A 27,652-nucleotide genomic window follows, 5' to 3' on the forward strand; every position below is an offset into this window, starting at 1 on the left:
TTGTCTCCGGATAAAAGAAATTTGCATAATCATTGGCTCTTTGCATACTTAACTTCTAAGAGCCTACTGTTTGATATCAACATTAGCTGCCATATATTTTATCATCCATAGCATTTTGTAGTCTCACATGGATATTTCTGTTCATTCTCCTAGAACGACTTCCAGACTTGAGGGATTCAAATTGAATGACTAAGTGATTATCGTTTAAGAGCAAAAACCAATTATTTCTGGTGGGATACTGCAAGCCTAGGATGCCAGCCCCTACCATGCAAGAGGCTCTCAAATTCCTCAGTGAGGTTCCTACTTCAAAATCGAGCTGGTTCTTACAGTTGTCCGGTTACCATAAATATTCATAGAGGAGATGACCAAAATCATTGGCAACCATATTTGGACATGAAGTGTGGTTTTAACTGACAACAATGACTACAACAACAAACCACAGAGAACTTATCCAGGTGCCTGGCTATATTATACCTCTAAGGCAGATTCCTTCTGGTGGAGATTTGAATGAAAATTTTTCCAATCTTCTTTTGCAGATGCAATTTTGGACTGGATGGCCCTCAGCTTTCTCTTTGGGGCAACACAGTACTCAAAAGTTCTCCTTTCGACAGCATCGTGTTTAGCTTGTGTTGTCCATTTTCACTTTCTGACAAAAATTCCTATAAAGAAAAAGGTTAAGATTAGACATAATAAAATGTTCTATGCTTTCCGATTGTCTACTTATTTCTTGATACAAAGAGAAGAAAGAAAACCATTGTATTGCGTATATTAAATGACTAAGATATTGGGGATAATAATCTTATGGACCTGATATGGTTATTGTGAAAATTAAATGAGAAAAATCTGCTTAGGGAGATTTTATTTTTAGTTTAGTTTAGGAACTTTTATTAGTTCCTACATCCCTATTAATATATAAAAATAGCATGCTTTTCGGCAAATGGACTACTTTCTCTTCACATGCAAAAATTAATGTGTCAAGCAGGGATTTATTTGAAATTTGAGTTCTTAAGCACGAATTAATATGCTTATAGAAAGATCTAGAGGAACCTTTTTAATGCACTAAGCTCTGTTATTAGAATTAATTGTTGGTACTCTCACCTGTATTTCTGAAGACTTGCTGACACTTCACTAATACTTTGAGGTATATCAAAACATTTGGCGGTAGTGATTTTTGCATTCACCAACCACTGCTGGAAATCCTTGAAGGCTCTTCGAAATCGCTGCTGTAAAATCTGTTCTCTATTCTGACAGCCCTTGGATGCTTGCAAACAAAGACTAACACCAGGATTTGAAATGTTTAAGGGATGGGAAAAAAAAATGATAAATATATATTAAAATAAAGTTTGATAGAATCAACAGTTCTTAGAGTATGCAGTCACATTTAGCAACGTAGTTAATGATTAATTTATCTTAAATTAAATTTATCTTAAAATAAACACACTTCTGGCTGCCTATTTGTATAAAAATCTTTTGCAGATCAATAAGGTTCATGCTCACCAGTTATATTCTTTAATCAAGCCAGAAACTCTTCCACTGTATGTACTCAGATCTCTGGAAAATCGACAAAGTTCATTCAGCTGAGATTTAAGATCTCTGTTTAGGCTCTGACTTTTGTAGGGCATCCAGTATCTCCTATTAGGAAATAACAAGACAGGGGAACAAACACCTAAATTGGGTAGTTCCCATAGCCTCACACTACACGTGCATAAATCATATTATAAATTATTAGTGAGGGAAGAACCAACATAATAGATTCAGTAAATAAATGCATCCTATTTTCAGGGGACCTCCTGGCTTATTTGTATCTTTTTTCTAGGCACGGACAGGCACCTCTGGCATCAATGTCACCAAGTAATCAAATGCTCATGTGGTCAAATAAGTCAAAGTGGGACAAGAAAAAGGAGAGGGAAAATAACTTAAATTGCTTCATACCAGTTTGACTAGGCCATTGGAAAATAGGGATATTGTTTAAAGGCAGAGAGAAATCATTTCCAAGCAAAGCGATACTCATTTTGGATTAAAAAATATATATAGCCATTGATTATTATGTAGTATTACATTATATTACAGTATTACGCACTAAAAATGGCTTCTAGCTCACAGGTCTGATTTAACTAGTAATCCATCCATTTCATAGTTTTATTCACACAGGCATCAAATATTTGCTAAATGTCTGCCATGAGCCAAGCATTTTTCTGAATTTCTGAATTTTCTGAATTTCAGGACTCCCCAAAATGAATGAAGATAAGAACGCTGAAGAGCTCACAGTTTAACAGATGAGAGAGACACATGAATAATCACAATACCGACACTATCTAACCCAACATAAAGTCTTGAGACTTGACAAGTACATCTCTAAAACCAAGGCCGTGATCCCCTGAGTTGGACATGGTGCTCTTATGGGACTGTCACAAGGAGAAAATGAGATCACAAATGTCAAGTGCTCACACAATTCCCGGCACACAGATAAATGCCTGCCTAGTGAAAATAGCAGGTCAACAGCGCCCAAATGTTTAAGTGGAACTGTATAAATAATGGTATCGCCACAGGGAAAAAAAAATTAATTGAGGTGAGCCAAGAAGATGAGTGAATACTCAGATGGGTGTTGATGTTACTATTCATGTTCTCAGATTTTTATCTAGACATGGCCTAGATTTGTAGGAAAACCACACCTCTCAACAAGCCAAGTCTGTGTTGCATTCCTCATCCCAGTAAATGGCTCCACCGTCCTCCCACTAATCTACATCAGAAAACCAAGCTCCATGTTGGCCTTGCCAAGAAACAAGAGACAACAAGGTTCAGTCTGTTCTGTGTTAGCTCTCTTTCAGCGACTTTCCCTCTGCACTCGACTCAGTCTCCCATTTGGACATCTGTCATTTCTTTCTGGAATGGCACGATGTCCTCTCAATTTGAAACCTATTCTCCAGTTTTCTCTTCTGTGTTTTCTTGTTCCTTGCTAATTTTGGATCCTGGGACTGTCCCTCCACCTTACCTACCTGGTCCGTTTGTAACAGACTTCGAGACTCAGCTCAACCAGCAACTTCTCTAAGGACTCTGCCTTCTTTCCCACTTCTTCATGAGGGCTCCTTGCTTGAGGACACACACACCTCGTCAGCTCATCACAATCGAACATCCCCATGGACTGTGAACTCACTGTGCCTTTCCACCTAGACTGAGATTCTGAGAGAGGGGTGGTGCTCTCTTGGTTTTAAAATTACTTATCCTAGTGTCTGGGCTAGGGGAATCTAAGATATTTTTATTCATAAAATTCATAATAACTATAAAATTTCTTTCTGAAACTCCAAACACTAAACTAGTAGCTATTATTTTATACTACATTGTATCTTTTATTTAAGAAAGAACTTAGAACTGTAGAAACTTAACCACATACCAAAAAAGTAAAAAAAGCAAGCAAGCGAACAAATAAAAAAATCAGAGAATCAAGTTAGTCATTTATAAGGTAGATGATACCAAAAGAAAAAAGCTTTGGACCAAAATTTTACACTAAATAAACTTCCATAACTTTATCACAAATTAAAGCATTTTAGTAGTCTCATTATATATAACATCAGGTTATATATTTCTGTTTCAGTTAAGTCCTAGAACTCATTTTTCCCCTTAGAAGTTATAAAGGTTAAGAAACTGGCTAAATTTCAAACACTAATAACCCAATAGATATTAAGAGATGACTTTTGCAAACATGATTTTTTGTATCATGACTTTATATAGTTTATAGATGATCCATTTTAACATTTTGAAATATTTCTTGGGTATCATCACTTAATTGCAAAAGAGAAAGTAAACACTCGTGAAGGTTTGTGACTATTACTATGATTGTCAACAATGTCAACAATTGTCAACAATGTCAAGCCCGATGCTATAAGGATCCTAACAAATTCATTCTTTTGTAAAACTTTCTCTATGTGTTCACTGTAATGGAAGTTACAGTGGAACTTCCATTGTAAATTATCTCCATTTAAACATTAATTTTTTTTTACCAGCTTTGATTGAGATATAATTGACATATAATATTGTAATAAGTTTAAGGTATACAGTGTGCTAATTTGATACATTTATATATTCCAAGATGATTACCTCCCCCCCAGCATTAGCTAACACCTCAACCCCATCACATAATTATCATTTCTTTCTTATAGTATTAACAAAAATAAGAGAAAAGCTGAGCATTGAGAGGTAATGCACTACTGTCATCAAAAGAATGAGCTCTGGAGCCAGACCTGGAAGTAGATCTGAGCAGAGCGCTGTCGTCTTTGAACTGTCAGTAAAACTAAAAACCCACATTGACTTTTGCATTATCATGTGGATGTTTTATAGGTCTCACTAACTAGTTTTACTAATAGTATCTATCCAAAAAACCATGATAGCACAAAATAGTAATATAACTTAAATACCACCAAATCTTTCTTTTTAAAAATGTCCCTCACATTAATGGTAGGGAAAGGAAGAGAAACAAAATAGAATTTAAAAATTATAACTGATTTCTTTTTTTCTATCAGAGTGAATAATACTGACCGCATGGAACAATGACCAACTTCCTTGTCTCCCTTTTACAGAATTGCTTTCTATACTTTATTCTGGTGCTTAAATCTATAAGATGGGACAGGCACCAGGAAAAAAAAAAAAAAGCTAGAAGCATTATAAATAAGGTAGCTCAAAGAGATAATAATAAAGTTTCATTTCATGGTGTGCCGTATTTGTTTGAAATCCTTGATTTAGAACAAGACAATGCTGGAAATACTACATGACTTTCTCACTGGCTGAAACTATTTTGAAATGATTATAACATAAATAGAAACAGAGAAGTTTACTTCACTGAAACTTCCTTTTAAGGACATCCACGGTTCCAACTGTTATAAAGCTGCAAATAACAGTGTTTTGAAGATTCCATTTAACAGCAAGAGGAAGGATTTCAAGCTCCTGCTCTTTCTTCATGATCCCCTCTATGCTTTGTTACAGTCATATTCTGAAAGAGCTGCCATTAGTTTAAAAAAAAAAAAAAAGTCTGGACGAAAACCCGTGAGCATGATACAGGAGTTCTGTTGACGGGTTAATTCGAGCACGGCTGTCAAAACCAGCCCTAGGAGAGCTAATCAGGGTGAAAACTAACGGTTGTGCTTTAGGAGATTACCAAATGCTTCTTTTAAGCTATAACTTCAAGCATTTAATTGTTGGAAATAATTCACTGGCAGACAACCAGCTATGACTCTCCGTCTACTTATGCCTCTGCCCACAGGCGAGTGATTGGGCTGAATGGCTGAACACAGTCTCCCAGACTCTTGTAGCATAAGAATGAAAGTAAAATGTCTGCACAAACACTCCGTGTCTCCTGCAGTAAATCAAAACTCCTTCATTCCACAGCTTGTATTACAGTAGTTTGACTTAGGAGGAGGAAACAAATCCGATTCAAAAATTTAGGTAGGTACACACTTACTTCTTTCTAGGTCTGAGTGGTGCATGGTTTTAGTTAGCCAGGATTTTGTGTCTTCATTTATTTTTTAGCAACAGCGAGAACCAAACAAAATTGCTCGCACAACCACCAACAGACAACGGGAAGCCAACTTACTTGTCCTTTCTGCCAGCATTCCACTATCTCCTGATCCGTGTTCTTGCCTTCCAGGAGGGCTAACTGCTGGGCCCACGTTGTCAGAAGGGCACTGAACTGCCCCAGCGCCTGCTCCAGGTGAGCCACCTGGCCCGAGAACTCCTGCTCCGAAAGGGCCATTTGGCTCACCAGGTTCTCCAGGCTGGTCTGCGTCCCGAGCACGCTGTCTTCCCACTGCTTCCAGTCGGCGCGCAGGGCCTGCATCTCCGTGTCCACGAGCTCACACCCACTGGCACTTGTGTTCTGTTTCACTGCCGGAGCCAGCGACTCCACTCTGCTTAGGCGGCCTGCACCGATCTCTCTGGAATCCATCAGCTCCTGTAATGGAATATCGTCATGACAACCAAGGAGGCTGTGAGTCACGAGGGCGGCGAGTTTACAAATGTGTGCAGAGGGGGACCCTGTCCTGCGAGGAAGTTTTAGCGAGTGTGCTCCAAGGACCGGAATCAACTCATCCGCCCACCCCTGAGTTGGAGGGGCAGAGCGTGATCCTCCTCGGTGCTGAGGTTTGTGGCAAAATGAGCTGCGGAGTCCCACAACCTCCTGGAACAGACTAGACGGGGACCCTGGAGTCGGGCATGGTTTGAATATGTGGAATTGTTTGGATAGTGACAGAAGCATCCGCCTGTGGTGTGTTTCTCCTACAATTATGCAAATCCATGTTTCTCCCTAAGTTGACAGACAGTGACCAAGGACTGCTGCAGAATTGTGCTCTGGGTCTGGGCTCCATTTCATTTTCTTCCAGAAGATGGTGGCCTAAGTCGGTTCCATGCTCTGAGGAATCAGGCCGAGCCACCGCAACCGAAGAATGAGCCCTCCTCAACTACAAACACTTCAGAACCTTAAATAAACATTTTTATAGAAATCAATATGAATAGGGACGCCTGGGTGGCTCAGTTGGTTAAGCAGCTGCCTTCGGCTCAGGTCATGATCCCAGCGTCCTGGGATCGAGTCCCACATCGGGCTCCTTGCTCAGCAGGGAACCTGCTCTCCCTCTGTCTGCCACTCTGTCTGCCTGTGCTCGCTCTCTCTCCCTCTCTCTCTCTGACAAATAAATAAATAAAATCTTTAAATTAAAAAAAAAAAAGAAATCAATATGAATAAATCACAGACCTCCTTAGTCGAAAGTTCCAAGTAACTTTCAGACTACGTTTATTTATTGCTATTATTTTTACTTTTAAGAAACTTGCCAGAAATTTAACAATTTAGATATAGCTTTTGGACTCAAAGCACACCAGGGCTCTAAAGGACAAGATAAAATTCAAATATGCATTACAAATTATGTAAAATAGTGGCATTTCTTTCTGAGAACAGACTCTTCCACTGAAATTTCTCTCACTGGTGTTTATAGATTTACATATCTATCACTCAAGTTAGGGTTTTATTAGTATTAATACAAAATTATGACTTCTGTCCTCAATTACATAGAAGGAAAAGATGGTTATTAGGGAAAAAAATTTCAAGATGAAAATTACAAATTATAAAAAAAATAAAAAAATAAAAAAAAAATAAAAAAATAAAAAAATAAAAAAAATAAAAATAAATAAATAAATAAATAAATAAAAAGAAAATTACAAATTAACGAGTGTACAAAAAATAGTAACATTAAGTATGAAGCATATTACATCAAACATAATGTGTCTTAACTAATCTACAAATACTGTTCATATCTCATTAGATTTGCTTGAAATAAATATACCTTCTTATAATTATATGTAAGAGCCCCATTTTAGTAAAGATCATTTAAAAGTATTGTTATATTGTAGTCCAAGAGGCAATCACATGAATCTTACACACAATTAGCATTTAATATACACACACCCATCGTTTCCTCAGCATCAAGATTCTAAAAACCTGCCTTGTTTATCAGTGTATATAGTAAGTAGTTATTTGGTAGAAAAAATATACAGATAGATTTTTTAAAAGAGCTATGTCTAATTATTGGATTTAAACACTTATAATTTGCCTTTATGACTGATTTCAAATTTGGAGTTAAGAGGGTATCAATAGTGAAAAAACATTTTCCCAAAATACCCTCTAATGCATTATCTCAGTTTTCATTCACATGAAAATGGGACATTACAATATTTGCAACCACTAATTCCAGTCATCCAGATTTTGAATAAGAATGCCATCATGGGGCACCTGGGTGGCTCAGTGGGTTAAGCAGCTGCTTTCGGCTCAGGTCATGATGTCAGGGTCCTGGGATCAAGCCCCACGTGGGGCTTCCTGTTCCGTGGGGAGCCTGCTTCTCCCTCTCCTTCTGCCTGCTACTCTGCCTACTTGTACTCTGTGTCTCTGTGTCAAATAAATAAAACCTGTAAAAAATGCCATCATTTTTTTAAGAAAAGAATTTATTTATTTATTTGAGAGAGAGAGCATGTGCATGCACACAGGGTGGGGGTTAGAGGGGTAAAGGGAGAAAGAGAGAGAGAGTCTCCAGCAGAGTCCACACTGAGCACAGAGCCCGATGTGGGGCTCAATCTCATGACCCATGAGATCATGAATTGAGCCGAAACCAAGAGTCAGTCACTTAACTGACTGAGCCAGCCACACACCCCAAGAATGTCATCACTTTAAAGTGTTTTGAAATGATTTGTATACGTATTTCCTTGTTTTGGACTTAGCTATTTAAAAATATCAAATGCACATACACACCCTTATACACACATATATTTGGCTTCAAAGTTGCCTGTCCTTGGTGTTTACTCTTGGGGGTGAGGAGGGATGACACTGAAAGACAGAGGAGGTACTCATTTACTTCCTCCAAGGTTCATCCTCACCCATGCACCAGCCTCCAGTAGAGCCTGACGTGGACTTCACGTTTTCCTTCCCTAATTTCAATTTCTTCTTGCCAGCTCCTTCTCCTATGCTTCCCATATTTGTGGAAGTATTTTATAAAGTATTTCAAGAAAAAGAGTATAAAGGCTAGACAATCACTCTGGACTTTTCCTACACTGTCATTCCATAGCCAATTAAAATCACTCATTTACCAAATCTACTGAATTTTCTTATTTTCTTATTGAGTGTGTCCCATGGGTCAAGCATAATGCTAAAAGTTTTATGTGTATGATCTAATTTAGTTCTCGAAACCTCTCAGTGAGGCAGGGACTATTAATTTACCAATTAAGTGGCTGAAGCTTCAGGACCTCAAGTGACTTACCCCACACAGCTAGAAAAGCCGTAGAAGCTGTGGAAACAAGAAACAAACTGAGGGTTTTAGAAAGGAGGATGGTGGACAAAAACGAGTTGGGCCACCGGGTTGGCCCAGTGATGGGTATTAAGGAGGGCACGGATTGCATGGAGCACTCGGTGTTATATGTAAATAATGAATCTTCGAACACAACATTAAAAACTGATGACATACTGTATGTGACTAACATAACATAATAAAGAGTAAGAATAATAAAAAGAAAAAGAAAAGCAGTAGAGGGAGAATACAGCAATCAGGGTCTGATTCTAGATCCTAAGCTCTAAAAGTATAGTGGGCTGTCATTACATGTAATGTATTATTTTATAAACATCAGTTTTTACATCATTGTTCTCAACTCTACTGCAGGTTCCTTGAGGGAATGCACAACGCTGGCTGAAATAATGATAAATGGATGGATGAATAAAATATGAGTGAGAGAAAAATGTACCAAAGAAATATTTTAAAGAATCACACAGAAAAATAAGAATTTCAACGGGTCGTTTATGTGATTACCTCCTTTAAAACCCACATGGTCACTATAAGATTTCTAAGCACTTAGAAAAATCTAATAATAATAAGCACTTAGAATAATGTAATAATAATAATAATAAAATAAATTCTCAAAACATAGTTATTACTATTATCATCAACTAGTATTTTTAAGACTTTTATATTCTGATGTCCAGGGATCAGAACATAGTGTGAATCTTAAAGTCCTGACCACAATTACACTATTTATTCCCAACATTTCTTCATCTACTACTAAATCATTTAGGATTTCATTATTGCTTACTTTTTAAATTAAAGCCTATTATTTTCATGGGGGGATTATTGCAATTTATTATTCAAATAACTAGAAACATATTTGTTGCAGCTCCCTCAGATATGTGAATTTCTATTTTCTAAGATATCCTTGTGAGGAGTAAACTAGGTGATAATTTTAATGTCTTTTTTTTTAAAGATTTTATTTATTTATTTGACAGACAGAGATCACAAGTAGGCAGAGAGACAGAGAGAGAGAGAGAGGGAAGAGGAAGCAGGCTCCCTGCAGAGCAGAGAGCCTGTTGTGGGGCTCGATCCCAGGACCCTGGGATCATGACCTGAGCTGAAGGCAGAGGCTTAACCCACTGAGCCACCCAGGCACCCCTTTTTAAATGTCTTTTAAAGCACTGCCTCCCCTTAGGTTCTTGTACTGTTGGCTAGGAAACAGTAACATTTCCAAGTTACTGCTCAAATGCCTTTAACAAAGTTATGTTATAAACTTTCCTATCACGGTGCTGGGAAACAGTGTCTGGCTCCATCAGCCCACCAAGCTGGCATATATTTCAGAGTCTCCCTGACTATGGCCATAAGCACATTTGCATGTTGAAGGATACACAGACGATGTTCCATTTTGCTCACAAGTGTAAAGTGTTTGAATTCCTTTTTTTCCCCTTGCTTATGTTTATAATTTATGAGGTACAAGGTAACAAAGATCAACAAATAGAAAATGGGAAACATTTTAAATAACAATCCTCTCCACGGAATCTTCACCACAGGAATGTCATACTTAAGAACGAATGAAACAATGAAGTTATAATATCTGTGCATCTTCTGACCTTGATTTTAGATAATTTCTTCTGGGTGGCTGATGAGTCTCCAGACATATCCGACCACCGGTGAAGTTCTTCCTTTGCCGAGTGGAGCCAATCCGTGAATTCCTGGACTGCGTCTAAATACATGAGGTGATCTTTCACAATCTCCTCCACTTTCCTCATCTTCTCCTAGTAGACACAGAAGAGGCTATTTTAGCAGGCATTAGTGAGAATATGAAATCAGACAAACAGCATCTATTAATGATTTCAGAAGATGTCGTTCCTATTATTGAACCGTTTGCATTCTTAACATGAAAAGCTTAGACTAAAAGGCTTTGAGGAAGCAACCATTTTCCTTTAAATTTACTTTAGTCTGGGTTAGAACAAAAATTTATGCTGAATGAATGCTTACTAACATCCCTCATTGATAACTGACTTAATAAAAATTATTGTAATAACTAGTTTTATTATTCAGGCAATAATACAGCATGTTATTACTATTTAGTATAATGTAATTACTATGTACAGTAGTCTGCTCAGCACATTAAATGCATTTGCTCACTTACTCCTCACAACATCCTTGTGATGTAGATGCTAGGATCACCACTATATGTAGGAAAGGGCATTTACAGTGGTTATAGAGATCAAGTAACATGTCCAAAGCCAGACATAATAAAAGACAACCGACAGAATGGGAGAAGATATTTGCAAATGACATATCAGATAAAGGGCTAGTATTCAAAATATATAAAGATCTTAACAACTCAACACCCAAAGAACAAAAATCCAATCAAGAAATGGGCAGAGGACATGAACAGACATTTCTGCAAAGAAGACATCCAGATGGCCAACAGACACATGAAAAAGTGCTCCACATCACTCAGCATCAGGGAAATACAAATCAAAACCACAATGAAATATCACCTCACACCAGTCAGAATGGCTAAAATTAACAAGTCAGGAAGCGACAGATGCTGGCGAGGATGCGGAGAAAGGGGAACCCTCCTACACTGTTGGTGGGAATGCAAGCTGGTGCAACCACTCTGGAAAACAGCATGGAGGTTCCTCAAAAAGTTGAAAATAGAGCTACCCTATGACCCAGCAATTGCACTACTGGGTATTTACCATAAAGATACAAATGGAGTAATCTGAAGGGGCACGTGCACCCGAATGTTTATAGCAGCAATGTCCACAATAGCCAAACTATGGAAAGAACCTAGATGTCCATCTACAGACGAATGGATAAAGAAGATGTAGTATAGATATACAATGGAATACTGTGCAGGCATCAAAAGAAATGGAATCTTGCTATTTGCAACAACAATGGATGGAACAAGAGGGTATTTTGCTGAGCTAAATAAGTGAATCAGAGAAAGATAATTATCACATGATCTCCCTGATTCGCTTTGAGAGGCAAAGTGGGGGGTTTGGGGGAGTAAGGAAGGAAAAAATGAAACAAGATGGGATCGGGAGGGAGACAAACCATAAGAGACTCGTTATAAGTGAAAATAAGTGAATCAGAGAAAGATAATTATCATATGATCTCCCTGATATGAGGAATTTGAGAGGCAAAGTCGGGGGTTTGGGAGTAAGGAAGGAAAAAATGAAACAAGATGGGATTGGGAGGGAGACAAACCATAAGAGACTCTTAATCTCACAAAACAAACTGAGGGTTGCGGGTGGGGGTTATAGGGAGAGGGTTGTTGAGTTATGGACATTGGGGAGGGTATGTGCTATGGTTAGTGCTGTGAAGTGTGTAAGCCTGACGATTCACAACCTGTACCCCTGGGGCAAGTAATACATTATATGTTAATAAAAAAAATTTTTTTTAATGCAGCCTTCTGGGCTCTGACTCCAGAAGTAATGAATCAAAATCTGTACAGCAACCTACTGGTTCTTTTTTTCTTTTAAAATAAAGCTATTTTTTTGTTTTGTTTTGTTTTTTGTTTTAAATTAGAGAGAGCGAGCACAGGCAGACAGAGTGGCAGGCAGAAGCAGAGGGAGAAGCAGGCTCCCTGCTGAGCAAGGAGCCCGATGTGGGACTCGATCCCAGGACGCTGGGACCATGACCTGAGCCAAAGGCAGCCGCTTAACCAACTGAGCCACCCAGGCATCCCTAAAATAAAGCTGCTTTTACATTAGAGAACACCCCCCTCCCAAAAAAAAGAAGAGGGACAAAGCCAGAATTCAAATTTAGGTCTTTTTGACTCCAGAGTCATAGAGCTTAACCATTATCAAAATAAAAATTAAGATAAACTAATACATATGTTAAAAATTATATTATATTATTAATACAAAGAGAGTTCCCAAATGGAAACCCAAGAAAAAGACATAGTCACAAATACACAAAAGAAAAATCATGAGGGAAAGTAACAACTCAGAGAGGGAATTAAGACCAATTTTGATATTACATAAAGGAGCCTATACCTGGAGAATAAGAATAGGAAAGGGCAGTTTATACTACAATGAGAAATGCATGAAGTACACTGTACATGATTGAAATCTGGGAAGTAAACAGACTTGCACTTAATACAACAAATACAATTGGCAACAAAGAAAAAGAACCACAAATACTGACATTTGGGGCTCAATCTTACAGAGAAAAGAAATGGACTGACCAACACCCTAAGTGGGAGAAAGATAAAAAACAAAGAGTAAAAAATAATCCCAAGACTGCAGAAAGAGAAGGATTTCTGGGCATCCAGAAGCAAGTATGATCTTCTTGTAGTAACCGCTCACTAAATGTACAAATACTTCAAGAGCAGCCGGGTCCCCTATAATTTAACCCGTAGTGTATGTATGTGTGTATGTGTATGTATGTGTTTGTGTGTGTGCGTGTGCTTGTGTGTGTGTGTGTATTTTTTTTTATTTTTTTTTAAAGATTTTATTTATTTATTTGAGAGAGAGACAGTGAGAGAGAGCATGAGCAAGGAGAAGGTCAAAGGGAGAAGCAGACTCCCCATGGAGCTGGGAGCCCAATGCGGGACTCCAGGATCATGACCTGAGCTGAAGGCAGTCGTCCAACCAACTGAGCCACCCAGGCGTCCCTGTATTTTTTAAATTAGAGAGACACAGAGAGGAAGGGCAGAGGGAGAGAGAGAATCTTAAGTAGTCTCCATGCCCAGTGCAGAACCCAACATGGGGCTCCATCTCACAATCCTGAGATCAAGACCTGAGCCCAAAATCAAGAGTCAGACGCTTACGTCCTGAGCCACCCAGATACCCTGAATCTTTCATATATTCCTTACCTGAACCTTGAAGATTTTTCTTCCATATACAACACTAACCTTGGAAACAGTGATTATATCATTAAACTGTGTTTTCAGGTCCTCTTGAGCTGCTTCCTTGAAAGACTCATCCTCTGTCTTCTGGTAGAGCTCCCTGGATTTTGAGGCAAGACTCTGCAGGGCTCCGGCGTGCTCCTCCGCCTCAGACACGATGGACTGGAAGTGGTCCAGGAGGGAAAACTTCTCCTTCAGGCCGGGCTGCAGCTGCAAGGGCTGCTCTACTTTCTGATCCACCGATTCCAGCCACTGCTCCAGCTGGTGTTTCCACTCTAGGTAGTCATTCCATTTGCCAATCACAGCCTCCAAAGTGCTAGAATTAACGTCACACGTCACAAAAACAAGTTATCTTGACATCTCGACTGAAACCAAGGAGGAGGGCACTGCATCCACGTCAGCTGTCTGACTGAACGCTCTTCTGTGATGAAAACACTGCTTTTAAGTGCAGGGAGAAACACTACTTCTCCAACCCACGAAAACAGTTTCTTCAAATGAAAACAAATCTATGTTGAATTTGAAGTAAGATGTTGTGGTCAAATAGGCTTCTAGAGGTTTGTCTTTCAAATGCCAATTGACTTAAATAAACAGACAGAGTTATGTGTTTTGTTGTTAAAAATATCAGCCCTGGGGTAACGATTAAATTTTATTTAATATCTATCAATTCTCAATTTTCTTGGACCCAGTTTACCTTATTCAAATCAGTTGATAACTATTAACTAGAATTCAGCATTTAAGGTATTCTTTTTTTTTTAAAGATTTTATTTATGACAAAGAGAGACAGCGAGAGAGGGAACACAAGCGGGGGCAGTGGGAGAGGGAGAAGCAGGCTCCCCAATGAGCAGGGAGCCCGACACAGGGCTCGATCCCAGGACCCTAGGATCATGACCTGAGCTGAAGGCAGCCGCTTAATGACCGAGCCACCCAGGTGCCCCTAAGGTATCTTTCTAAATAAATAATACTTAGATTGATTTTCAATTAAGGATATCACAATGTTTAGTGCTTCGGAGTTGAACATGTGAAGGAACAAAGGCTTCATTTATTTATAATATAAGGAACATAATCATACAAGTAATAGTCAAGTAAACAGCTCTCTAGATTGTCAAGTAAAAGGCTCTCCAGACTGGCATTTTTAAAAAACTTCCGTTATTTATCTTTACAAACTATTCTAAACTCACACTCGGTGACCATTCCGAGCATCCCCTGCATAGAATCCTTTGATCTAGGAGTTAAATCTGTGATAAATACACCTCCAGCATCTTCTCAAACTGTTCCTTTTGCATCAATAGGATCCTCAACATAAGTGCTTTAAAGTGTTATTCTTTCCTCAAAGAATTTTCCAGAAGGTACAAATCAATCTCACCTCTCCAGAAGCAACCCCAGGCCCTGCACCACCCCACAGTGCCGGGTGTCTTAGTAACTAACGCAGTCTGAGTCAGTGTTTTCGGATGCACACTACCTACCCTAGCCTCGGAGCGCTTAGGGAGCAAACACTACTTTGTTTTGATTTGTCATTTTAGCTCAATTAATTGCAGCACTGCAATTGCTGAATATGTGGTTGTCAAATTTAATTTCTTGCTGAAGAGGAAGAATCAAGGATTTGAATCTGCTTCTTTTATTCCAACATCTGAAAAACATTCACTGTTACTCACTTTTCTGGAGCTGGCCCATTGCCAAGCACTGGGAGAGTTCGTTCGTGCTCTAGTGGTCCACGCCACTAGAACTACTGCATCGGAGTTTTCTTTCTTTGCAGACCACCATGAGTTATTACTGAGATTTAAAGTCCTGCTGGCATTGGGAGTCACCACTTATGTTCCATATTTAAAGGAAACAAAACAAAACAAAGCTTCCAAAATTTTATTTACAACCATGTTTCACTGCTTCCTTTGGAATGGGTAATTGCAGTGTTGCTTTGTTTAGTTTTGTGATGAACTTTCATCTTTTCTCCACTTCTTTATTATGCCGTTTCTTTATTTTTATTAAGCACACACTTCTTCAGTAACCAAACACTATATATAACTTTCAGGATATGGCTTCTGGAAGGTACTTTGTTATAATTCTGACTGCCGGTCATTTGTCCAACCAGCCGGCCAGATTATTTGTGGATACTTGGAAAAGAGAGGAAGGTAGGAGTCTCCCACTCATAAATGTAACAGCAACAACGCCACCTGGTGTAACACTCAGTCTCTTCTCTAACTGCTCAGGAGCGGCTGGTGCAGGGCTTCTCCACAAGGGCACTAGGGAACCCTGGGCCGGCTGATTGCTGGCTGTGTGAGAACGCCCCCGCGCACTGTGAGACATAAGCTCTCCTGGCCGCCGTCTCAAAATGCCAGGGATGCACCCATCACTACGACAATCAAAAACCCTGTGCACATTTCCACAGCCCCATTGTGGGTGACAGGACTTCTAGCTGAGAAAAAGATTCATCCTTAAGCTCAACAGTGGCTAACAAATTAATTTCTTGTATGTTCCCCTAAAAAGGGAAAAGTTCTTAAACACTTGCTTTGATGAACTGAAAGGAGGGATCTTATTGAGCCCATGTTGTGTACAAGATGCCATGAGAAATTTATGGGAGATGAAAATATTACACACCCACCCACACACAGGCACACAACAAGGAAGCAAACACAACTGTCTGCCATCACGGAAAACACAATCTAGGCAAAGACAAGCGGGCATACAGCTAGCTAAAATAAGACGCTTGGTAACTCTACGCAGGATACTGCACTGTTTCATCATTTTACCAAGCCACTGGGTTTTATTTAGGCGAATAAACACTGAAAATAGGCTCTGTTACCTCTGAGCGTGGACGGAGGAGCTCATGATGTCAGCCCACACGTCTTTCAGAGTCTGTAGCTGGGTCTGAATCACCTTCTGACCTTGTCTGTTGCTACTTCTCAAGGCCTGTTCCCCTTTGCCAATGGCCATATTCAACTTCACTTCTCCTTCACCTTTCATCAGGAGAATATCCTATGAAGGAACAGTGAACACAGGTCAGTAGGAACACTAGAACCTTCTCGTGTTTTTAGGAACTGTGGTTTCCCATGAGAATCAAGGTAGGGAATACCTTACTCATGTTATTTTTATTTATTTATGTATTTATTCATAAAGATTTTATTTATTTATTTTAGAGAAAAGGTGAGCAAGGGAGAGAAAGAAGCAGACTCCCTGCTGAGCGGGGAAGCCCGCACGGGGTTTGATCCCAGGACCCTGAGGTCGTGACCTGAACCGATGGCAGGTGCTTTAACCCACTGAGTCACCCAGGTGCCCCTACCTTTAAAATGGAAACTCAGCAACAACAACAAAATGAAAATACAACAACAAATTCTGCACCCTACTGCAATATGATACTTTATTTAAATATTAGATATCAAGAGTCTGGGAGTCGAGGATTAACTCCCATTTAAATTCTTGGGAAACTTGGGGCTGCTAACCTTGAAACTGTACACTTACTGAATGTTGGATTCAAAGTAAAAATAAATTGTTTTGAAAATGAAGACACACTTGTCTAAAGCTTTACCATCACCGTCTGGCTAATTTCTGTCTTCCAAGGTTGCCTTCACTGACTGCAGTCCGGGCTGGTGGCCTCCCTATGTTCGGAGGATACCCTTGTCTGCTTCAGTCACTACCCCTGACTACATGGGGTATTGCAAGTTACAGTTTCCAGGTTAGTCTCTCCCTCTGGTCTGGGAACACCTAGAAAGCCAGCAGAAATTTTCACCTTGATGTTTCCAACAGCTTGCACAGTGCTTGGTTCCATGTTTGCTGAATACTTACTAAGTGACATTAAAAATGATCTTAAAGCTATTGAAACAAAAATGTTCCTTTACAAAGGGGAAACAGGCTCCCTCCATTATCCCTTTGGCCAACATCATCTTCTCTCCATTGTGTCCTCAAATCTTCACTTAGAGGCTCACAGAGCAACGGGGACCCAACTCGAACATATGTGAATTCAGCAAACAAATCTTCACAAATTGTCAGCATGTGGCCGGTGTCCTGCTTACCTGTATCTGTAGCAGCCGCTTTTCCAGGGTGTCTTTGCTCCCAACGGTGCTTTCTGCCGCGGCCAGTCTGTCCTGAATGCCCTTCACCCAGGACCACATGCTCTGCAGGGCTTCCTCCAAGGCCTCGTGCTCCTGCAGGGCCATCTGGCAGCTCCGCAGTCTCTCCTTGGTCATTCTGAGTAAGTTCTGGTAGTTTGTGAGGAGCTGGGAGCAGAGGCGTCCTTCCTTCCCAGCGCCGTGGCCTTCTTCACTGAGAAGCTGCCCTCTCTGGGAAAGCTTATCCAGAGATTCTCTAAAGAAAACAGTTAAAAAAAAAAAAAAAAAGAAAGAAAGAAAGAAAGAAAGAAAGAAAGAAAGAAATTGAATTCTGACATTCTAGAATGCAGCAGAGTGAGGAGTGATTGTTGATCCTGGAGAAGTCGCCAGACAAGAGCTCATAGCTGACATGCCTTTGAAATGAAGATGCCGGGGACTCTCACAGGGCTGGCTCTGCCTTCTCTATACGTCTGTGAATGTAATCCGTATACATCAGGGAATTTCACTCCATCTATGCTGTGCTTAGATCCTGGCCCCTGTATTATGAGGAATTCACTGCAGAAAATGGCCCAAGACTGCTTCTCCAGCCTCATCTAACATCTCTGTTCAGGCTGAATGTTCTAATCCTGAAATGTCCCCAAACCCTCTGCTTTTTGGGGTCTATGTGGGGATTCCTCCTTTGGGAAAACCCAATGATTCTCCCCTGCTGCCTTCCCAGTTGGCCCTTCAAAGCCTAGGCAGGCATTACCTCCCCGATACCCCAAGAGAAGGAGAGTATAGGGTTCCTCCCCTGTGTGCCCTCTGCCCCTATCTTGTTCTATCTCCTCAAACACCCTGTCTGTCTCAATCCACAGGCTTTCAACTTCTAGAAACCAGGGTTATCACATTCATCTTGTATCCCCAGGACCCAACACAGGAAGATAAAATGCAAAAACCCAGTTTGTATCAAAAGGCTATTATATGACTGCTGATGGGTTTCCTTGTTGCCTCTTGCGTACTTGGCTCATCTCAGTTTGGAGTTATGTTAATTAGGTGCAGGGAAAGTGCAGTCCTATGTGTCTGGACTGGCTTCATCTTGTTTGACAGAGTTTAGCTTGTATGTCGGAACTTCCCAGGATACCAGAAGAAAGAGTACAGATGTGTGAACACGAACTCTTGTGAGTAGGAGAAAAAGAACACAAACTTTATCTCCTGCAAGGTCTATCATTTTTTTTTTTTTTTTTTTTTGGATCAGCTACCAAGGATATAGCATCCTGTGGCCCTCTGGGAGGTATATTGTTCATATAATATTGCACCCACTCTAAATTGCATTTCTTATAATCTGGTAAGACAAGAACTTGGCTTAAGCAATGATGTCAGTTAAATAATTCAGGACAATGTGTATCACTTGTTACTACAAGAAGGACTGCTTAATGGACGATAAAAGTTCAATAAATCTCAAAGGGTACTTTAAAAAAAAGGCATCCCCCAAGATAGTTGAGTACTTTAAATATTATGATGGAAAGTCCAGAGGGCTGGTAGGATTAAGCAGCCAGCAAGTGAGAAGTAACTCAGCTGGAGAAGCTGGGAAGCATCAGAGTACGTTAAGATTCTCTGGAGAAGTAACCAGTTACAAAGAGCCTGGCAGCCAGCACACTGAAGGACTCTTACCCTTCGATCCTGGAATATCACAGAAGAATATTCCAGAAGAATATGTAAAGTCATTTTAGAAGTTTGGAAGAGAGAAGTAGTCTGGTCATGCTACATTGTATCCAGACCTGAGTTAAGATTTAAAAAGCAATAAAATGCACTGTAATTTTCATAAAGCTATATAGTTAAAATGATACTGTCATCCTATTAATTCAGCAAATACGTTCTTTTTCTGGCATGATATCAGACATTGCGACTGTAATAGTGATGAAGACCTAAAGGTCTCTGGCCTTGAGGAACTCACTGTCCGGGACTGGCATGTATAGAGTCAACAAAGAGTTTACCCCATGGGAAGGGCTCACAGACATGGGACCAGAGCATTCCAGCAAAATTTTGTAACACTCATTAAACTCAAACACCAATAAGAGCTGTCATTATGGGTCATGTTTGTGTATTTGTTTGAATGCCTGTTTTTTAAGGTAAGGCATATTAGGTATGTTTGTCCCAGAAGGTGACTCAGCAGAAACAAGGAATGGATATGATCAGAATTAGACTGGAACTGATCGGTGCTCCTGATGTGTCTGGTCAAGGCTGGGTGCTGGCCTCTGCTGCTTCACAGACAAGTGAATCTGCTCTTGAAGAAGACAGATCAGATGCTTTGGGTCTAGCTGTACCCCGGGTACCAACAAAGCAACTGATAATGCCAGTCGGATTATGAATTTAGGGATCAAGTTCCTGAAGCTAGTGGAGTCAAAAGCACGGTCCAGATGACTCCGAGTGGGCCAGGAGCCACAAATGTTGGCTTAGTCAGGAAACAATGAAGAGACGAATACTGCGGAGGAGAAGAGGAACCTCCAGGACAGTCAGACTTAAGAACCATACCTTTTGCTTTACTAAGGACATTGTGAGGATGATGGTGGGCATTGAAAATGGAACTAGAGGGGCACCTGGGTGGCTCAGTGGGTTAAAGCCTCTGCCTTCGGCTCAGGTCATGATCTCAGGGTCCTGGGATCAAGCCCCACGTCGGGCTCTCCACTCAGCAGGGAGCCTGCTTCCCTTCCTCTCTCTCTGCCTACTTGTGATCACTGTCTGTCAAATAAATAAATAAAAAATCTTAAAAAAAAAAAAAAAGAAAATGGAACTAGAGGGGCGCCTGGGTGGCTCTGTCAGTTAAGTGCCTGCCTTCAGCTCAGGTCATGATCCTGGGATCCTGGGATCGAGTCCAGCACCAGGCTGGACATGCAGGGAGCCTGCTTCTCCTTCTGCCTGCTGTTCCTACTGCTTTCCTCTCTCGTTATCTCTCACTCTGACAAATACATTTAAGAAAAAAATGGAAGTAGATGTTGAAGTGTGTGAAGAATATATATGGAAATGGGTTCCACAGCCTTATTTCTGTAAGTGTAGAGTGCCTTTATAAGGACCTTCCATCCTAACAACCTCAGAGAAAAAAGTATGGTATTCCTTAGCAGCATAATACTTACAGGCTAATATCAAGAAGTTCAGGAAATGGGTGGCCTGTCCAATTTGTTGAGCAAAGGGAGGTAGATGCAGATAGATCCACAATGCCATCCCTATGTTCTCTCTAGAATACTACTCTGCTGTAGAGAACACTGCACAATCATCTGTATTCTAGACATTTAGGGACAGAAACATATACAACCACCACTAATTAACCAACCAACCAACCAATTAACAACCAACCAACCAGACAAAAAACACTTGTTAGTAGGGAAAGGACCTGCTCCATTTCAGCACCATACCTTGCAGCCAGTAGCTCTCCTAGAAACATTTCAACTTTATGGACTTCATTCTTCTTCTCAGGAATGTGCTGTTTACTCTCTCCTAAGTTTTCTGTACTTAGCCTTTCATCCATCTCATGGATCCATAAGTTCAGTTTTCTATGCTGATCCTCAAAGCTACAGAAAAGAAAATACTTTGTAGAAATTCTTCTGCACTCATTATGATAAGTAACATCTAGTATCTGAGGTCATGGTGTCTATGGCCATTAAAATCTCATGAATTTCCCAAGTATGGAAGAAAACTCAACAATAAGCCCATCCATATTACCACTTATTTCAGTAACAAAATGAAAAATCATGGAACTTTCTCTCCTTTTTTTTTTTTTTAAAGCTATGTACACTTTTTTTTTAAACACAAACAAAAACTTTATTGATTCCCACCTGGGTGGGTATGTATGTATGTATGTATTTTTATTTTTATTTATTTTTTAAATTTCTTATCAGTGTTCCAGAATTTATTGTCTATGCACCACACCCAGTGCTCCATGCAATACGTGCCCTCCATAATACCCACCACCAGGCTCACCCAACCTCTCACCCCCTGCCCCTCCAAAATCCTCAGTTTGTTTCTCAGAGTCCACAGTCTCTCATGGTTCATCTCCCCCTCCAATTTCCCCCCAACTCCCTTCTCCTTTCCATCCCCCCATGTCCTCTGTTATTCCTTATGCTCCACAAATAAGCGAAACCATATGATAACTGACTCTCTCTGCTTGGCTTATTTCACTCTTTCTCTTGAGATCCTATCTTGAATTGATTTCCTGGTAATCAGCTGGTAGTTATCAGCAAGACTGCATTCCCATGTCAATGTGCACTTGACTTTGTGTCTTACAACAGGGACTCTGAATTGGGACCAATGGGTTAAGGACAGCAGTGAAAGCCCAGGAAAGGAAGGGAAAGTCATCTCTATGTCTTTGTATCTTATGGAGATTTGAATAGGCCTAAGAGCACAGGGACTAGAAGTTTTGAAAACAACATAAGTTTTCTAAGAAATCTGGACAAGAATAAATTACTCTGTGACCAGAAAGGTATTTTGATTATACTGACATTTTTATCCCCCCTACTTTTTTTTCCTTCTAATTTTATATTCATCCCTGCTGACATAGCTTCCTGATTAGAATCTTCATTCATAGAAATTAGGCCAGTGTTTTCTGTCATTACTCAAATCCAACAGAAGTGGAAGCAAAGGGGTGCCTGGGTGGCTCGGTTGTTAAGCGTCTGCCTTCGGCTTAGGTCATGGTCCCAGGGTCCTGGGATCAAACCCTGAATCGGGCTCCTTGCTCATCAGGGAGCCTGCTTCTCCCTTTCTCAGTCCTCTTGCTGGTGTTCCCTCTCTCGCAGTCTCTCTCTAATAAATAAAATCTTCAAAAAAAAAAAAAAAGTGGAAGCAAAGAAAGGACTTGGATAATCTAAAACCTGTGTGTCAAACCTCTCAGACTTTGAGTTAATCAAATGGACAAAAACACATGCATGTAGGCCATGTACAATAACTAGTGAATATAATTCCTTACTTTTTCTATATAGAAAATAAAGCCACAGTCCCATCAAAGTTCAAGCAATTAATTATTACCCTAGTATGAACCTGTACTTTCAAATATTATTTGTTTATTTATATTTATAAATAAATATTTATATTTATAAATAAAAAATTTATAAATATTATTATTTATTTTCTCAAAGTCTTTGAAAACACATTCTGTGTGTGATGATGTTGTCAAAACAACCTACCTCCCAAGTTCTAAAGCACAGTCTTGAAGAGCCTGCTTGTCCCTCAGACATTGCTTCAGAAATGCCTGGAATTCTTCATTAGCCTTTGTAATTTGCTCCTGAATGCTGCTGACGATTTGTTTAGACACATGTGCGTACAAAGTTTGTCCTTCTTGAGTCACAGCATCAAGCTTGCTCTGTCCATCACTGATCGAGTCCAGAATGTTCTGTTTCAAGAAATAAAGGTAATAGAAAATATTTGCTGTTATTCAAGGACCCTGGGGCGTGTGAGCACTGACTACAATTCTGAGTTGAGATAGAAAAGCAAGAGAAGACAGCTCAGAGCCTGAGGACAGAAAGTCTTTAGGTCAGAGGGAGAAGGTACAACTAGGTAGACTCAAGGCTCATGACCGAGGACGGTGCCAGCCAGGACTGGAACCCCTGAAGAATAAGCTGTGACAAGGCCAGCCTGCAAAGGAGGTTGTCCTCATCCAGGCCTTGCTCTCAGCTTCTCCCCACTCTCACTGACCCAACCCAGCCCTGGTTCTACTTCTTCACAGGTTCACGTGATGCCCTCTCACTGCAGAGCTGCCTGCACCCCTCCCCCACTTCTGGTCCACCTTGTACACAAAGTCCTCCCCTCAGGTCCCTTCTTTTCTTGGTGTGCACCTCTTCCTTGAAAGATCACATGCGTGGACACAAGCTTAAAGGGGACAACTGCACATTTCAATTCACCATGCCTCCTGGAAAACCAACTTCCTTTATTATAATGATCTTGCTACTCTGGCTTTTCATGAGTTACCTACATAACTGTCCTCACTGATTAGGCTGCAAAGATCCTCATATTCCTCATTCATTAAAAAAAATTATTTATTTTATTTTATTTTAAAATATTTTATTTATGTATTTGTCAGGCAGAGGGAGAAGCAGGCTTCCTGCTGAGCCAGGAGCCTGATGCGGGGCTCGATCCCAGGACCCCGGGATCATAACCTGAGCCAAAGGCAGATGCTTAACCAACTGAGCCACCCAGGTGCCCCTAAAAAATGTTTTTAAATAATACTTAACTCAGTGTTTTGTTCAGATGAGCTACTTAGAAAAGCTGTCCCAAACTCAAGTTGAGTCCATCACTTCTGAACTCTACTTCGCAATGGCTTTTTCCTTCCTGAATTCATATATTTTTCATAGTCAGTAAAACCTGTAAAACCTGTATTATCTATAGCTTTCAGTGTGCCCTAGCTCCAGATTTGGACTATAGGTTATTAAAAAGCACAAGTCACGTCTTCTTTTTAAAACTCTTCCACAATATGAGGCACCCAGTGGTGGCTAAGTCTGTTCACCGTCTGACTTGGGTTCAGTTCATGACCCCAGGGCCCTGGGACTGACCCTGCATCTGACTCTCTCTGCTCAGGGGAAAGCCTGCTTTTTCCACTGCTCATGCTCTCTCTCATTCTCTCTCACTCTCTCAAATAAATAAAGTCTTAAAAACAAAACAACCCTCTTCCACGACAGTGATATGAAATAGATGGAATTATTTATATTTTTACTGCCAGAAAAATTAAAACTAGGTTTAGTTTTGAATGAATTCCAAAACATGTTCAATTCGTTAAAAGAGAACAGAATCTAGAAATTCTGTAGCTCTGACTTACTCTCTCAACTTACTTTTCATATTGCTAAACTCCTATTGACTCAAGAAATCTCGTTCTTTTAGGGAAGAAGAAAAGTTCGAATAAAATAAGAAGATCTGTGGAAAGAGATGATTTAGGTCTGACCGCAAGGCCCGGGAGTGCAGCTCAGAGAAGACGACGGCGCACTGCCAGCTTTCGTACCTGAAGATCATGGAGCTTTGCCTCTAGAACTTTGCTATCGCCAGTTCGATCAGATGATTCCTTTGCTGCTGCTTTTATTCCAGAAAACCACTCTTGGAATTCCTGCATAGACTCTGTCAAAAGTAACAAACATGAAAAAAAAAAAAGTAACAAAAATGAGAAATACATCCAAAACATTGAATGAGCCTCTAGGCTCAATGAATTAATTCTGCCCTTCAGTTCACTGCATCTTGCCATACAAAATATTTCAGAAATAAAATAATAATAATATAGAATAGACTACAACATGACTGTTCATGGCAGGACTGAGAAATTACCTCAGGGGAAAGACTGAAAAGAAATTTGTATTCCTGAAATACCAGATTTCCCACTGTCTTCCTCTTGGTAAAGAAAGATAATTGAATGAATATGGAAGACAGTGAAGGGAGAAAGGCTCTGGCCATTTTTATGGCAAAGGAAAGAGCCATCTCCTCTTCCGGCCACGCGGACTTAGAGCATCATTCGGCTTGTCATTATGGCAGAGGCACAGAGCCCAGTTGGGGACATATGACTGGCAATTTCCTAAACTATACGGCTACTGCTGTTTCATGGCCTCTCCTAATTTCCAAGTTCACTGTGTTACTTCATCACAGCAGTGGAAGTAATTATCCACACTACTGAGCTACATGTAGAAAATCCAGATGAAATTTGGAATCCTCAAAATGGTGGATTCCTACTTTCTTGGAGAGAAAGAGGAAGAACTCAGCTTATGGTGAGAGCCTGAGCACAACACTTAACACTGCTCCAGTCTCGACACACAAATGAATTTAAAGGATCTTCTTCTGGAAAGTTTTCTCCAACTAGTGCTGGCAGTTTCTAAGCAGCATTTGGTTTGGATTCTTTCTGTTAAACAAACAATTCATGCTAAGCCCCGTCAGAGCTCACCACTGAAGTGCTTCTCCAGAGAATCCTGCAGGCTGGCCTGTGTCTTGGAGCACAACTGGCTCACAGCTTCGTGGTTCTTTATGAGTCCCGTCAGAGCACTGCCCAGGCTCTCCAACTCAACAGAATGGTATTTGCGGCACAAACTGTTGAGATTTTCTTGGGTAGAGCTGATGTTGCTTTGCTGACTTTGAAGTTCCTTTTGTATCTCCTACACAATGAAAGAATGCCATGAAGGATATTCAAGGGAAATATCCCCTCTACTCCACTATGGCACTTTTTCAAAACTGATGCTCTTGAAATTTACTTAGTAATGTACACATTGTTGTGAGATTTTCTTTTTTCTTTTCTTTTTTTTTTTCTTTCTTTTTTTAAAGTGTTCGTGATAGATCTGTTGACTTGCAAAATTTTGCCCAGCTCTCCTTGGGACCAACTGCAAATGGCTGTTGAAAGGTACTAGATTGTGTGTTACAGTCTAGGAGTCCGAGCAAACGGAAGAGGTTCTCAGAGATGCCAACCCATGACCTTGGATTTAGTCAGTTGACTAGAAACTATCAGCGGAGTCACAACCCAAGTTCACATTTTTTGATGGGCCAGTAGGGCTTTGTTTCAGGGTCACAGGCCACACCAAAAGTACCAGTACTTCTAAAATATATGTCCTTATTCTTAAGTACAGTAAGAAAAAATGCTAAAGAAAACAGATCACACATGCTGAACACTCAATTCATAAGCTTGACAGACAGTCGGTCAGGAACAGTATCTCTATGGACAGATGACATGGAAGTTGAATGCTATCTCTCTCTCTCTCTTTTTTTTTTTTTTAATATTCTTCCCTAGATAAAAGCAGTCATACCAACCAATAAAAATTAAGAAATGAAAAACTATTTGGCATTCAAATTTGAAAAGTCATGGAAATTCAAATAGGTCTTTTATAGGCTTTACCAATTTACTGAAAAAGATATTAACAAGCGCAGCTTATGAGCAGGTCCCACAGTAATGCGTGCTTTCTATTTTTAGATTATTCATCTTCAACTTCCTACTACCTGCATTCATTTCTCCAACGACAACTTACTTGCTGTGTCCAACATCGTGAATTAGTTGGCCTGGTGCTAATATAGGTATAACTGAGAGCAAAGGTTATATTTTTATTCCAGTCACCACAAAACAGGAAAAACAATATTACCTTTGGAAGTGTGCAGGCTTAATGATAGGTGATTACCCACCTTTACTTTTCTCAGCCCTTCCCATGTCTTAGTCTGGGCACAGTTCATCAGTGACTCCTCTACTTTTGCTAGCCAGCTCGTCAAGTCATTAATAAATTTCTCCACCTGGGTACTCTGAGCAGTGAAATCTTTCAAGGTTCCTTTGGCTTCTTCAGTGATTTCTTTGGCATGCTCCAGTTTCTGCCTTAGGTCTGCTTCTATAAACTAAACATAAAGTAAGATTTCATTAAAATCTGTGAAGACCAGAACACTCATTCTGTGGGAACTCTGTTCGTGTGCAGCTTAATTGTAAAAAGCACATAAGCCTAACCTGGGATGCTAATTCAACTCTTCTAAGAAAGGAAATCAGTGGGTACAAGTGGCCAAACATTGTAAGTGATGGGAACATGGAAACAGTAAGGATGCCAGTTGACACTGGATGCTAGAGCGGCAGCTCGGACTGGGGAGCCAAGGAATACGTAAGATCAGTTTTCTCAAAAGCAGAGTTCAACCTCCACAGTTACCACGGTGGTTACCAAAACCCTGCTCTTACTTCTTCCTGGGAAACATGGACACATTTTATCCCCTGATGTAACCACTACTTTGAACAAACATCACGGCAGGATTTTATCCTAAAGCAATTTTATTTCTGCCTCCCACTTTAGTGTGTTTAGTGAGGCTGCTTCTCTCCTCCCACATGATTTGTTCTGGGTGGGCTCCTGACTTCTCTGGCCCTGCAGATAACAAAAGGACTTATAAAATCATGATAAATTGCAAAATGGTTTCAATTCCACAATTAAAACATCTAGGCCCATTTAATAATCAAAACTCTGAACTTAAAGTTAAGGCTTTTTTCTTAT

The 27,652-nt window shown here is 40.1% G+C and overlaps 1 protein-coding gene across 1 annotated transcript in view; it reads right to left on the reverse strand.

Annotated features, from left to right (window-relative positions):
* The window catches only part of SYNE1 (spectrin repeat containing nuclear envelope protein 1), a 472,480-nt gene that overhangs the window by 225,224 nt on the left and 219,604 nt on the right, over positions 1–27,652 (reverse strand). Inside the window, 15 exon segments of the mRNA XM_047733936.1 lie at positions 475–576; positions 579–661; positions 1,100–1,275; positions 1,498–1,596; positions 1,598–1,632; positions 5,585–5,941; positions 10,415–10,579; positions 13,678–13,987; positions 16,469–16,641; positions 17,676–17,967; positions 21,101–21,256; positions 22,865–23,070; positions 24,670–24,782; positions 25,594–25,801; positions 26,814–27,017. Coding sequence (XP_047589892.1) covers positions 475–576; positions 579–661; positions 1,100–1,275; positions 1,498–1,596; positions 1,598–1,632; positions 5,585–5,941; positions 10,415–10,579; positions 13,678–13,987; positions 16,469–16,641; positions 17,676–17,967; positions 21,101–21,256; positions 22,865–23,070; positions 24,670–24,782; positions 25,594–25,801; positions 26,814–27,017 — 2,679 coding nt within the window.

Source organism: Lutra lutra, chromosome 6 (genome assembly GCF_902655055.1).
Source record: "Lutra lutra chromosome 6, mLutLut1.2, whole genome shotgun sequence".
Taxonomy (NCBI): Eukaryota; Metazoa; Chordata; class Mammalia; order Carnivora; family Mustelidae; genus Lutra; species Lutra lutra.